Source organism: Lissotriton vulgaris, chromosome 2_1 (assembly GCF_964263255.1).
Source record: "Lissotriton vulgaris chromosome 2_1, aLisVul1.2, whole genome shotgun sequence".
NCBI lineage: Eukaryota > Metazoa > Chordata > Amphibia > Caudata > Salamandridae > Lissotriton > Lissotriton vulgaris.
Genome location: NC_141687.1, coordinates 1962737568 through 1962751070, shown reverse-complemented (window position 1 = coordinate 1962751070; position 13503 = coordinate 1962737568). Strand labels below are relative to the sequence as shown.

General features: G+C 43.8%; 1 protein-coding gene across 2 annotated transcripts in view; it reads left to right on the top strand.

Annotated features, from left to right (window-relative positions):
• Nucleotides 1–13503, top strand: part of LOC147733566 (aminopeptidase Ey-like) — a 259251-nt gene that overhangs the window by 36284 nt on the left and 209464 nt on the right. The window contains exon 1 of one of the 2 annotated variants that reach the window (XM_086958153.1): nucleotides 11812–12662. The exons of the other annotated variant lie outside the window; for it this stretch is intronic. Coding sequence (XP_086814279.1) covers nucleotides 12004–12662 — 659 coding nt within the window. The 5' untranslated portion in view covers nucleotides 11812–12003. Of the gene's footprint in view, nucleotides 1–11811; nucleotides 12663–13503 lie in introns of those variants that run through there. 2 annotated transcript variants of the gene reach the window in all.

Below are 13503 nucleotides of genomic sequence, written 5' to 3'. Positions count from 1 at the left end.
GTGAGTTAGACTTTAGAGTAGTGAAAAACAAAGCTAGGAGTTTTGCACTACCAAGACATGCAAAGCCTAAAAATACATGTTCTACGTTTTAAATGCAATGTACCCTGCCATATGGTCTGGTTAGGGCCTACCCTAGGGGCGACTGGTATGTATTAAAAGGTTGGTTTAGGCCTGGCAAAAGGGTTTTTTGTCTGGTTAATTGGCAGCTCAAACCTGCACTACGGGCTACAGTGGTAGCCCTGAGACATGATTTAAAAAGCTACTATATTGTATGGCACAAGTGCTGTAGGTCCACTAGTAGCATTTAATTTACAGGCCCTAGATACATGTAGTACCATTTTACTAGAGACTAACAAATAAATTAAATGTGCTAATCAGGTGTAAGCCAAGTGTACCATGTTTAAGGAGAGAACACAAGCATTTTACCACTAGCTAGCAATAATAACTTGCACAGAGCCCAAAAGCCAAAAAAAATAAGTTCTGCAAAAATAGGGGAGTGAAGGAAAAACATCTAGGGGAATACCATATCAAGGAAGTCTGGTCTAACACTCCTAGTCACTGCTTTTCTCATCTAAGAAATTGTATGAAAACTCAACTACTTTTTCATTGACAAAGTAGAAAACATTTGACTGGACATTTAACCAGAATCTATTCAGTGCAATTGCTAGCTTGACTGTGATCTTCCAATGGAGAGACCTCCTAGATAGTTTCAACCCAATTACTGTTAAGTGTATCATCTCACATCACCAACAGCCAGCCGTGATGAAGATTTCAACAACCCGACTGTGGCAAATGATATGTTTAACACATGTTTAACCGACTCACTTGAATGTGATAGCTCGGCTCTTATTCAAACTAATGTGACCTAACCAATTGGTTAGAAAGAAAGGTGTACTTATGTTTGTATTATTGTCTTTACAGCCTTGAGGAAGTCACCTGATGTGACGAAACACATGTCGGCTGTTTCTGTATTTGCTCACTTGGATTGATGCACGTCATTCCTAAAGAAATGTTATGCCATCTATATGGATGTTGGGATTTACTTTGAGTGTATTCGATCCTGCCTAAAATTGTTAGAAGTGATGCTTTTAGCTTACATGTATAACCTCTTTTGTTTGTAATAAATTGACAACATTTTGTTTAAAGAAATTCTGTCGAACTCTATCTCTGGGTGTCTACCTGTGACACCCAGAGATAGACCTTTGCCGTATGGGTACAAAAACGTATTAAGGTTATATACTTGTAATTTTGAAATACTCTAGAGTGCCAGGATTTATTTTGTCATGTTATCTAAAGTGTGTATCCCCCTTCACCTGACTAGAAGCAAGGGTCACTATTTGTACAAAGGTGCCTACCTCTGTCAAATAGAGACCCCATTTCAAACAACCTGTGAGAAGGACGTGTCTAGGCTTGTCAATGAGGGTTAGATAATCACCCAATGTGGATTTCTTCCCCACCTTCGCCATCTACCTCTTTCACTACTAGGAGAAGTCTAATCACCTCCAAATGGGCATAGTCCAGAAGTTTCTTTGAACAGCCAGCTGGCCAGCAAAGTAATAAACATGACCTAGCAGAGTTCTTCTAAATCCAAATTCCTTGGGCCTGGCTAGGGGAAATATTGAAAAAATCAATAAATATGAAGCAATACAAACATAACTTTTTGAACATAAAAAGTCATGTCAATCACGTTTCTAAGTTGAGACAATGCAAAATTATTCTTAGTTCATATTTCATTTAAAGTGTAGCATGAAACTCCCACAAGTGCGCAAATTACGTCTGCATAATCCAAATTCCTTGGGGCCAATTAAATGTGATTAATTACACAAGCAAGCGAGAAATGTTTTAAGCTCCTTACTGTTGAGGCTCCCCACCCACACACCCAGTTCTGAACATTTTGTGGGCTGTTGGGGCACTTTGCGGTTACGTTTTCATACCTTTTTTCCCACAATAGATATCTGGGGCAAATTTGCGTCCTTTTTTCGCCCCATGTGTTGAAAATTTTAAAGGTACCAAGTGAAGTTGGATTTCTTTGGTGGGAACTAAAAAAAGAGCTAATAAATGTAGGGAAAATAGGCATTGACAAAGCATTTACTATGCTAAAATAATCCTCTTATCTACTTTCAGAAACTGGCAACATTTAGAAAAAATATTTTTGAAGACAGTTTTTTTTCTACATAGTGGTTGATTTTTTTCCATTTTTTGTGGTTTTAGATTCTTGCAGATTATGGTGGAAACAGCGGTGAAACCCTTGTGTGAACCCAGAAGGCTATACATTTTTGAAAAGCAGAGAAAATACAGAATTCAGCAAGGGATCGTTTGTGTAGATCATTTTTGGTTTTTCTAAGAAAACTAATCTTTGCAATCTAATATAATGAAACTTATTGACGAAAATATAAATAGGTGGCACTGTTTCCATCTGTAAATTTGTGTTACGGTGGCTGATTTTCAAAAGTAATAGAAGGTTATACTCTTCTCATTACAGAGACATAAAGGGGGTCATTAGGATGGAGGGCGGACTTAGTCCGCCCGCCATCCTATCGGACAATGGGACCGCCCGCCATAAGGGTGGGGGTCCCGTGGGGGGTATTAGGATGTGCCCACCACAGTGGCGGGCGCATCCAGCATTTTTAACATTGTGGCGGGCGGTGCTCTCAGCACCGCCCTCCACATTGCTAAAAATGCATGTATGCATTTGCATACACAAAGCGGCAGGCACCGCGCGGTGCCTGCTGCTTTGTGTATGCAAATGCTGGGGGGTACCACAGGTACCCCCGTGTACACCACCCACCTCGCCTTCACTCCGGGGGCCTGCAGGGGGCCCCCGAAGTAAAGACCGCCTGGCTTTCTGTGGCGGCAAGGCATCAGATTGGGCCCATAGGGTGGCGGTGTCAAACAGACACCGCCACCATATTAAACCTATTCCGCCCTAGTCGCAAGGCGACCGGGGAGGAAAAGCGGCAGATGGTCTTCCTGTCCGCCGAAGACCACCCAGCCATCCTAATGTGGTGGTGGGTCATTTCAGTGAGGATGGCGGGCGGATTGCCCCCGCCAGGCCGGCGGTGGCTATCGCCAGCCTGGCGGGGGCAATCCGCCCGCCATCCTTATGGGACCCATAGTGTTTATTGTTTTTTTAGAAATATGCATTTCCCAGTGTGAACAACAGAGCTACAGCTTATAATACTTTTTAAATGTGTACCAACCATGCATCAATTCATGCGGATACCAAAATCTAATCAATGAATAATGGATATGAATTAAAGCTATGCATTTTTAGAAAATGAACAAGACAGTGCGTTTTGGAATAGTGGCTATATGTGCAATTTGAATTTGGGGTTACCCATGCTATCATGAAAAGATGAAGAGAAATGTATGAAGAGCACAGATGCTCCCAGGTGTGTCCCAGTGCTGGATTTGAGGATACCTACAAAACACAGCTCACCTGTGAAGCTTGTTGTATTAGCCATGTTTTTTTTAATTTTTTTTATTTTATTTGATGAAAATAAAATTTGAAACTCATCTGAGTCCTACTTCCTTTTGCGTAATGTGTTATTCATAGCACACTGGATAATATTTGGAAGACTAAAATGGGAAACACTGAATTGATAAGAACAAGTGTTCTCCAATACAAATGGTACCCCGCCTGTGTGAGTGGACCTATCCTCCACGGAGGGAAACTCCCAAAAATGCAACAAGTAAAGATTTTACCTTGCAACTTGCCCCATTCTGATGATGTGGGTAAGCTGTGTTATTTGGTCCCAGGCTCAGATGCCACGCAAGGAAACCAACCAAACCTAGACTTTTCTGAAACTAGATCCCCAGTAGAGGACCGGGTGGGGTGACTTGTGTGTATCCAACTACATTAAATTCCATACATTTCCCGTTTGGAAGTCAGTATTATTATCACCTCAGCTAAAGCCTTGGTTACCTAATGACCTTTGCCCTGCTAAGTTCCTCAACCAAATAGTTAAGTTAATACTTCTAGATATTCATTGAGGGTAAGATTTCAGACAACTGGAAAGTGAATGAAGTGAAGCTATAAGAAGTGATAATGTGATTATTACTGTCCCCTCTCACTCTTGCCATTCTTGGTTAAAATGCTTGAAAAATTAGCTTTTTAAACAACTTTATTCTTTTATAAAAAAAAATGAAAGGTTATTCTGCCTTTTTCAGGCCTGCTTTATGTGTGATTTGAGTACAGAATCAGTGGTCACATTAGTTCTGTATGAATTATGGACAGATTGCAGACAATGAAGTTGTTAGTACTCTTATTTTATTAGACCTCTCTGTGCCCTTCAACACCACTGTTCAGGCTAGAAGGCTTTAGGCAAGACACAGCAGGGAGAAACAATGAGATATTGAAGCACTGTTAAATGACAGATTGAAGATAGCCGGTTGGAGAGTGTAAGAAAATTTGTTACTGGTTGAGGGGATGAAACCCTACTCAAGTACCAACTACAATCATTGTCATGGTGCAGTAACAAGCAAACCCCAAATTGGCCTTTGATCAACCCTCTGGTAGCTTGGTACAAAGCAGCCAGGTTTAACTTAGAGGCAATCTGTAAAGTGTTTATGCAGCACTTCAAACAGTAGAAAAATAGAGTATAATTGGACACCAAAATGACAATTAGTAGAACGGAGCTATGCAATTTTAAAGATTTAAGTGAAAATAGCAACAAAAAGCACAGAGAGCCTGTTGGACTTGGCCCTTTTTGCCGGGTCATCCCTGAACTTTTTACCTTCCTCTTCTATTTTTTCTGATCTGTGTTGGCTGTTTTATGACTCTGGGCACTTTACCACTGCTGATTAGTGCTAAAGTGCATATGCTCTCCCTATTGTAAATTGATGTATGGATCAGTGACCCCATGATTGGCTGGTTTGGTTTACTTTTCAGAACCTAGTAAAGCACACTGCGTGAGCCCAGGGCTTGTAAATCAAATGCTGCTGCTGGGCTTGCAGCTCTCGTTGTGCCACTCGTGGAAGCATCCCGTAAAAATGTGTCTCAGGTCAGCCATCACAGAGCCTGTGTACAGTCTGGTACTGCCATGTTGACTGGGCAAGAGCACCCACTTGCCAGTCAATAAACCATCCCTTTTCTGCATATTAGTCACCCCTATGGTAGGCCCAAGGGCATTGTAGGTAAAAGGTAGGGTATGCCCTGATGAGTGTGGCATGTCCTAATAGTGAATTACAGCCATTTTCGTTTTTTCACTATTGCAAGGCTACCTGTTCCCCATAGGCCAGAATGGGCGGTTTGATTATTACATCTTATAATCCTAACTGACTCAGGAAACTAGGTAGAAATTCAAGTTTAGTATTCCTGAACTCAGAATGACAAAATACATCTTTTAGTGAAGTTGGATTTAACATTCTGTGTTTGAAAATACCACTTTTAGAAAGTAGGTATTTTCTTGTCTAACCATCCAAACCTGCCTCTGCTAGGTTGTGGATTCCTTGTCTGGAGTTTGAGTGACAGGGGCTGAGGGATTCCAGGAGACATGGTGAGTCAGCACAGGGCTGAATAGAGAGATCTGCATGGGAGGGAGGAGTTGCACCTGGGACTTGAATAGGGTTGTGCCTTCCCTCCACAATGCTGGCTCCACCTCCTGTGGTGTGTCTGATGTCCCTGGCCTGCACTGTGAATGGAAAGAAGAAGTCTTGTCAACAAAGTGCTCCAGGACTGACCAGAACTGCTTTGGACTAGGCAAAGGCCTCACTGCCTTCAAAGAACAAAGAGAAAAGGAGTACAAAAGGGGGGACCCAGACCCCAGAACTTTAAATCAATTTTGGGAAACAAGAAGAAACCTTTGCTGAGGAAAGGAATCCAACAAACTGAGGAAGAGACTGTCTCTAAGCGGAGTGCTGTCTGGGGGATTGGCAAGCAGCGGTTGACAGGCAGCCAAAGAAAGGAGAAAAGACTTTTGTGCTACTTTCATTCAACTTGTGAAGGATCTTCAAGGGCTTGAGATAGAGCTTGCCTCCTGCTGAAGTCTCAGGGATAATAGACTTAACCCGCCAGCTCCCCAAGAGTTATTTTGAAGGGCCTAGAGTTGTGGCGGGCTTTCTGAGGGACTGCCTGTAGCAAGGAGCTGGAAGCGCGATTCACAAAGAAGAAGCGGGCTGCCACTGCTGCCGCTTCGCATCGCAGAAGCGCCTCGCATTGTCGGAGAAGAATGCGACGTCGCACTAGACACCGCTGCATCATCGGAGAAGCGTGCTGCCACTGCAGCCGCTGTAGTCGCATCACTAGGAAAGCGTGTCACCGCTGCAGCTGTTGCAACGTTGCCGAAGCGCCTCGCAGTGCCAGAGAAGAAGATCGCCGTCTCGTCAGATGCTGCCGCTTCACCAGGAAGCGTGTCACAGGGCCTGTGGCGGCTCAGAAGAATCATTGAGTTGCTGCACAGCTGTCCGGCTTGCACACATCGTGCCACATCAAGGAGAACTCGCCATTTATGTTTCATTGCACCGGATCTTCATCGCATCGCCACAGAAGCGCAGTAAGAAACCGACACATTACCTCCCCACGCCGAAAAGAACCGACGCATCCCCTACGCATCAGTAGGAGCCCGACGTATCACGTTCTTGCATGTAAGAAACTAACACATCATCTTCCCTGCAACACTTTTGTTGTATAGCATTTCGCATCCAAAGGTACATTGAACTCAAAGTGTTGCATTTGACATCTTAAGGGAACTGAGCTATTTCTATCATTTTTAAAGTACAGTATTGAGGATTTTTTGTCGTTTTTGGTCTTGTGTTAAGTCTATATAAAAAAAATTATTTTTATACTACAACTTGTTTGGTGTCCATCTGGAGTGTTGTCACTGGGTCACTGTGTGTTTTCACAAATGCTTTACACACTGCCTCTGAGATAAGCCTGTCTGCTCGTGCCAAGCTACCAAGGGAGTGAGCAGGGGTTATTTTAGGAGTATACCCCCTTACCCTGACTATACGCAAGGGCCCCTATTTGGTCAAAGGCACCTACCTCTGCCAACTAGAGATCCCAAATCTAACAGTGCACTCGCAGCTATTTGGTGGTGTGAGACCGGGTGAAAGTCACAAGTTCAGTCCAACCGTAACGGAGCATGGATCAGATACAGGGACCAGTTTGAACGAGTTACCTCCAAAGTCCAGCATGACAAATTCTATTTGGGATGGATAGTAACGTGAGGAGCAAGGAAAGCATTGCAGATGGTAGTCAATGTTGCACGAAGAGCAGGCTATTTGTCACAGACAGTCATCGCTCTAGCACAAAGTTCCTGTTGGCATCACTGATTGCCCTTACCATAGTAGTGTCTGGTTTGCCTGCACTTTGCGTTGGCAGTGGCAAGAACTTGGTGTGAACAGGTGTGTTCGCATTTTCAAAGAGCCCAAAAACTTCAGAGAGCTCAACTGAAGCTACACCAAGGCTCCAGGTCCTGAGGGGAACCACATGGGGAACAGGAACTCCAGGGCTCAGGCAGGACCAGTTCAGGTCCAGCAGCAGGTCAGCTGGGTAGTTGCAGGGACCCTCTGGAGCTTCTAATGTCCCAACTTGAAGAACAGGAGGTCAGCCGGCTGATTCTTGGAGTTTCTTCAGGCTGGGAAGAAGGGTGCATGTCCAATCTTCCTTCTTCTCAGCAAACAGGCCAAGGAGTGTACTAAAGAGTTGGTGTCTGAGGTTCAATATTTATACTTGGTGCCTTCTTTAAAGTGAGAGAAACGTCTAGAGGATTACCTTTAAGTGCCCAGGTTTCCTACTTCTCTGCCCTATTCCAGACTACCTACAAGGGGTATGCAGTTCTTTGTAAGAAGACGGGACACAGCCTATCAGGTGCAAGTGGGGCTGTGCCTACCACTGCACCACATTCTGCCAGTGTTGGCCCATTCAGGCACACCTAGGATCTGTATTGTTTGTGGCTGTCTAGGAGGGATATATAAAGGCCAACTGCCATACACAGCCAGTCTGGTAACCCAGAGGCATGCTGTATGTAATAAATGTCTAAGGCTGGACATTTCAACTTTGTAAAAGTGGCATTTTCAAAATTGTAACCAAAAATCTGACTTCAGCATGAGAGGATTTTCCATTTCAATTCTAAAGAAGAATCCAAATGTGAACTCTTTTCCTGTTCCTATATGGAAATTACAGCCTATTAAATTTTATAAGGTAACTTCAATGTTGTTTTATGGGAGAAGCAGGACATGCAGTAGTAAAAAACGAATTTATGGGTGTTTCACTACCAGGACCAGTAATACTTAAAAGGGCATATCCTACCTTTTAAGTAGATTGCACCCTGCCCTGTGGCTCCTTATGCCCTACCCTCTGGGTGACTTATATGTATTTAAAAGGCACGTGTGAGCTTGGCAAATGGTTTATTTCTGTCAGGCCGAAATGGCAGTTTAAAACTGCACACACAGGCTTCAATGGCAGGCCTGAGGCATGGTTAAAGTGCAACTTAAATGGGTGGCACAATAAGGGCTACAACCTCAGTAGTAGCATTTAATTTACAGGCCCTGGGTACATGTAGAACCACTTTACTAAGGGCTTACAAGTACCTAAATGTGCTAATTGGGTATAAGATAATTCAATTTTACCTGCTTAGAGGAGAGAGTACTTTAGCACTGGTTGGCAGTGGTAAAGTGCAGAGTGAAAAGGCCAACAAAAACGAATTCAGCAAAAAAAGTAGAGGCTAAAGGCAAACATTTGGGGTTGACCCTGCAAAGAGAGTCAGGTCCAAAAAAGGGGGTGTCAGTTGTACATACATATGGTTAGTATTTTCCAGTAGACTATTTTAATTAGGTGTTTGAAGGCAGAAAAAAGTTGGGGGGCTGAATCTATGGGCTCAAAAAGTGTTCCAAATGTTGAGGGTGTTACAATTTGTCTTAAAGAGTGTCATACAGAAAGATCTTCAATTTTTACATGAAAGATTTTGTGAGACTTCATATTTGGATAGCTTTTGTGTGAGGTATCTAGGTAAGGTTGTGTGGTTATTGCATACATTTCTTATGGTGCATATGGTATCAACAGGTAGCAATTTGAGGAAAACAAGAAAAGGGGTAATATGTTTGCTTATTTGTGTTGGCTAGAATTCTTGTGCAGCATGTAGATCAACTCTCAGAAGGGTAGTTCACTTTAGGGGTGATCACCATGGAAGGCACATCCACAGTCAAGATAATAAATCACCAGAACGTCAACTGCTGATTTAGACTCTAGGCAGAGAGTATATGCATTCATTGTTTTTTTGTGTTGCTTTTGATCTTGAACTCTTGCAGGTTAAACAATGGTTTGCATGCCAATGAATTACTTTTCTTGGACAATGTTCAAGAGGACGGCAAGTCTAGAAATGTGGTGGTAGTTCTCAATCATAGAGAATCCAAGCTATATTTGTAGGGTGTGGTTTGACACATGTAGCCTTAAGGCAATGAGACGTCATTGTGAAGGGATGACCTCCAAGTGAATAACGTAAGTGAGAGCAAAGATGGAGTTATCTGTAATGTCACTTAAAGCCCGAGGTGAAAAACAATCCAGTTATTCACTGCTTACCTCTTAAAATTGAATTCCATGTATGAGCCCAAAAAATAATCTGCCCCTCCTTAAAACCGCTGCACAACGGAGGAAATGTGGGGGTGGATACATAACATGACCTCTACTTGTTGTCCCTCTTGTAAAAAAAGCTTGCCTTCTTCAACTTAACCCCACCTCCACCTTCGTCTAAGCATTATCTCCCCCTCCCCTCCCAAAGCTGTGTTCTCTGCTTTCCATCAGAGTGTAGGACCAGCCTTGTGAAAGCAACTTGGATGTATTTTGTTTTCCACTGTTGCTACATTATCGAAGTGAATAACCAGATTTAGAATCTGGTATGCACACTAGTGGCGCTCAGTGACAGCCAAACATAACAATAAAAATAATCATAAGATAAGCAGTAATATGTTATGTTATGTTATCTTGACTTGTAGAGCGCAGCAGGTGCCCCAGCAAAGGGGCATCCTGGCGCTTATGCAGGTAAGACAAACACAATACAAGGCAAACAGGGGACTAGAGCGCACGGAAAAGGTAGGTCTTAATGGCCTTTCTAAATGCAGTATCATTTTCAAGGCTACGGATCTGCACCGGGAGTGAATTCCAGAGGGTGGTGGCTCTGTAGCCGAAAGAGCGGCCGCCAGGCCGGACTATGCGGGGCTGAGGAACCACCATCACGTGCTGACCCTGTGAGCGAAGTGACCGTGTAGGCCCTACACTGTAGGGGCATAAGGCAACAAGAGATCAGCCAGAATGGGAGGTGAGGCCAGCTTCAAAACCTTAAAAGCGATACATAGGGTTTTGAATTCAATGCGTCTGGCCACCGGTAACCTGTGAAGCCGGCGAATAGCATTGGACACAGAGCAGAATTTGCGCAGACCTAGAAGCGTTCTAGCCACAGCGTTCTGTGCCCTTTGCGACCTCGAGACCTCTGCCTTATTGGACCCAAGATAATAATAACAACAATTTCATGGTGGTAGTACTTTTATGTGCACACCTGTGTGATACTCCGTTCATTTGTTTTATATTGTACTTGTATTTATATGTCACTTTCTGTACTCCTTAGGAGGAGTAAAGCACTTTATCGAACTATTGATTAGGTAGGAGTTCTGCGTGTATTACTGATATAGTTAGGGTTTGATGAGTTACATCATTCATCTGTAACCAAGTACTCTAAGATAGAGGTGCTCTACAAAACCATGTTAATGCATAAATAAATTAAAGCATAAATAGCTAACAGAAATATGTCCGTATTTGCAGGTATATTGGTATTGATTTTCCCACATGATATTTTAAACCTGTAATCTGCAGCCTCACGACATCCTAAAGCTGTGACATCATCTGAGGGTCAGCTGCTGAGATTTTTGAACAACCTTCACTTACACTTTCGAATCCTGGTTGGCCCATGCAGTTTTGCAGCCATCCTTTTAGTTAACAAACACCGCTAACCAACATTAAACTTGAAAAATAAAAAAATCTCACCAGTTATGAAGCTGCAGAAGGCTGTGGCAAGCAGTCAACAAAATTCGGCACTACATCACGAAATTGCAACAAGAATTATTACCTAGAAGAAACCACTCTGCAGCACACATGGACTTCCTAAATAGTCCTCCAAACATCAACTAGAGGACAGGGTTGGATTGGGATCAAAACATTTCCCAGACACTTCCAAAACAAAGTTGCCCACATTTGCGGATTGCATCTTTTTTCAAAACACTGCTTCAGTGTTTTAAGTGTTATAAAAAGAAGGAGAGGGGTCTGTATAAAAGAGGCATGCGTTCTCAACTTCACTAAGATAAAAAAAAAATGCAAATGCTATCAGGACTCTTTGTTTACGGATTAGTTCACAATGGTAAAGCACACCTGAATGTAAGCGAAGCCACTTCTGCTCAAACACCCACCCCACACCCCTCAAATGGCAAACATTAGTGGTCTAGCCTGGCCAGAGACCGGGGATGACACCTCCACCCCGTTGGTGAAAGGGAGCGGATAGAGGCCCATCTGCCTCTGGAAAGGCCGCTCAGACCCCACTGGGCCGCTGGCGGCATCTGAAAAGCACAGACACAACCCAAATCGTCCGCCGCCGTGACGCAAATGGAACTCGGAAACGGGCCCATTGCCTAAGCGTCCGCATTACCAATCCGACCCTGCCCAGGACATTTTTCAAGATGGTAACATGAGAACCTGGGCATCGAGGGTGCCACTAATCCATGCACACTGACAAACGTCTTGGTTTGTGATTTAAATGTTAATCATTTACTGGTATAAATTAATGAGCCCTCAATGACGGAGGAGCTTTTAAGGAAGTGCTGTGAGCTTCTTGGAACCAAGATAAGAAGAGATAGCTGTAACATCTTCCACCCCTGCTATCGAGTTAATTATAAACCATTTATATAAGTGGCAAGTTGACCCCTTCTGCATTTTTCAGGCCTATAAAAGGATAGTGCTGCAGGCATCCTTGCCTTTTCCCCTTTCTACGCACATTGCCATCGCCGACAACAGCGAAAATGGGGAAGGGCTTCTACGTGAGCAAGCTGCTGGCTGGGGTGGCCATCACCTTCACCCTGGCTGCCGTGGCCACTATCATAGCGCTGGCGGTGCTCTACGCGGAGGAGAAATCCAAAAATGTCTCTTCCGACCCCCCTGCTCCAAGCCCTACCACGGCGCCCTCGCCTGGAACAGGCCCCTCAACTACTTCGGAAGCAAGAACAACGCCTGCACGCCACACAAGCACTGCCACGACCGGTTCGCAACAACCCCTCCCCTGGCAAAAGTACCGACTGCCCAAAACGCTGGCCCCACGACACTATGAGGTAGAGCTGCAGCCCTACCTCGAGAAGAACGCGCAGGGTCTTTATATTTTTAAAGGCAAAAGCACGGTGCTGTTCTCGTGCGTAACTGAGACGAACCATATCCTCATACATAGCAAGAAACTGACCTACAAGAACGACAGCTCCGCGATTTCCCTGACGACAGCTGACGGTTCTGCCCCGCCAGCCATAAGGAGAACGTGGCTCGAGCTTCCGACGGAGTACCTGGTGGTGGAACTAGACGGAAATCTAGCGGCTGGCAAACAGTACTTATTTCACACCGAGTTCACGGGAGAGCTGGCGGATGACCTGGCCGGCTTCTACAGGAGCGAATATATGGAGGGCAACGAGACCAGGTAGGAAGGGCAATAGGCTTTGTTCTGGAAACCACCGTAGAGCAAAGAAGCGCGTGCGAAAGTGAGAGGGAAGGGGGAGGGAAAGCGAGGAAAAATAGAGTCCGGGGAGATGGAGGCTGAGAAGTTGAAATAAGGTCAGCTAGAGAGAGCAGTATCCAGCTGTGGAACTGAGACTGAGTGAAAGTAGGGAACGAATAAGCGAGTAGAGAAAGTCTACATCTGTATTTACTGGCATATGCAGTAACTAACTACTGTATTCATATACCCTGTTACTCTATGTGGTCTGACTTGCAATGTAGGAATTCACCTAAAAAACACCAATAAGCCTGGTGGTACAACTCAAGAGAACCTGAAAGTTATTACAATCACACTTCAAAGGCATTTTAAAGTGGCATGCGTGGCAGAAATTTGGACTAAAGTCTTAGGGAATCCGAGTCAGAAACCTCTGCTTGGAAATGGTACAAGTTCTCTAATATGCTCCCTCATCTATTTGAAGCAGACGGCTGCCTACTTTTGGGGAATTCAAAAGAAATCCCAGTAGTGGTAGCCATTAACACTTTACCCAAATATCTTTGTTCGTGCTATTCCTGTAATTCAGAATGTGCGTAGACACAATTTTCATTGGATGAAAAATCATGATGAATAAATCATGTAAAAATGTGCATTTGCACAGTTAAGTTGTTTTTGCCTCCAAAGAGAAATTATTTTCTCTATCTTTGGAAACCACTTTTCCCACATTTCAGGAATTATGGAACGCTTTCATCCATTTTCTACATAATCTGTATTCCAGGTGTTGTTTCACGTAGGTTTAAAAGGTGGGAAACTACCTAAACAGATGGTT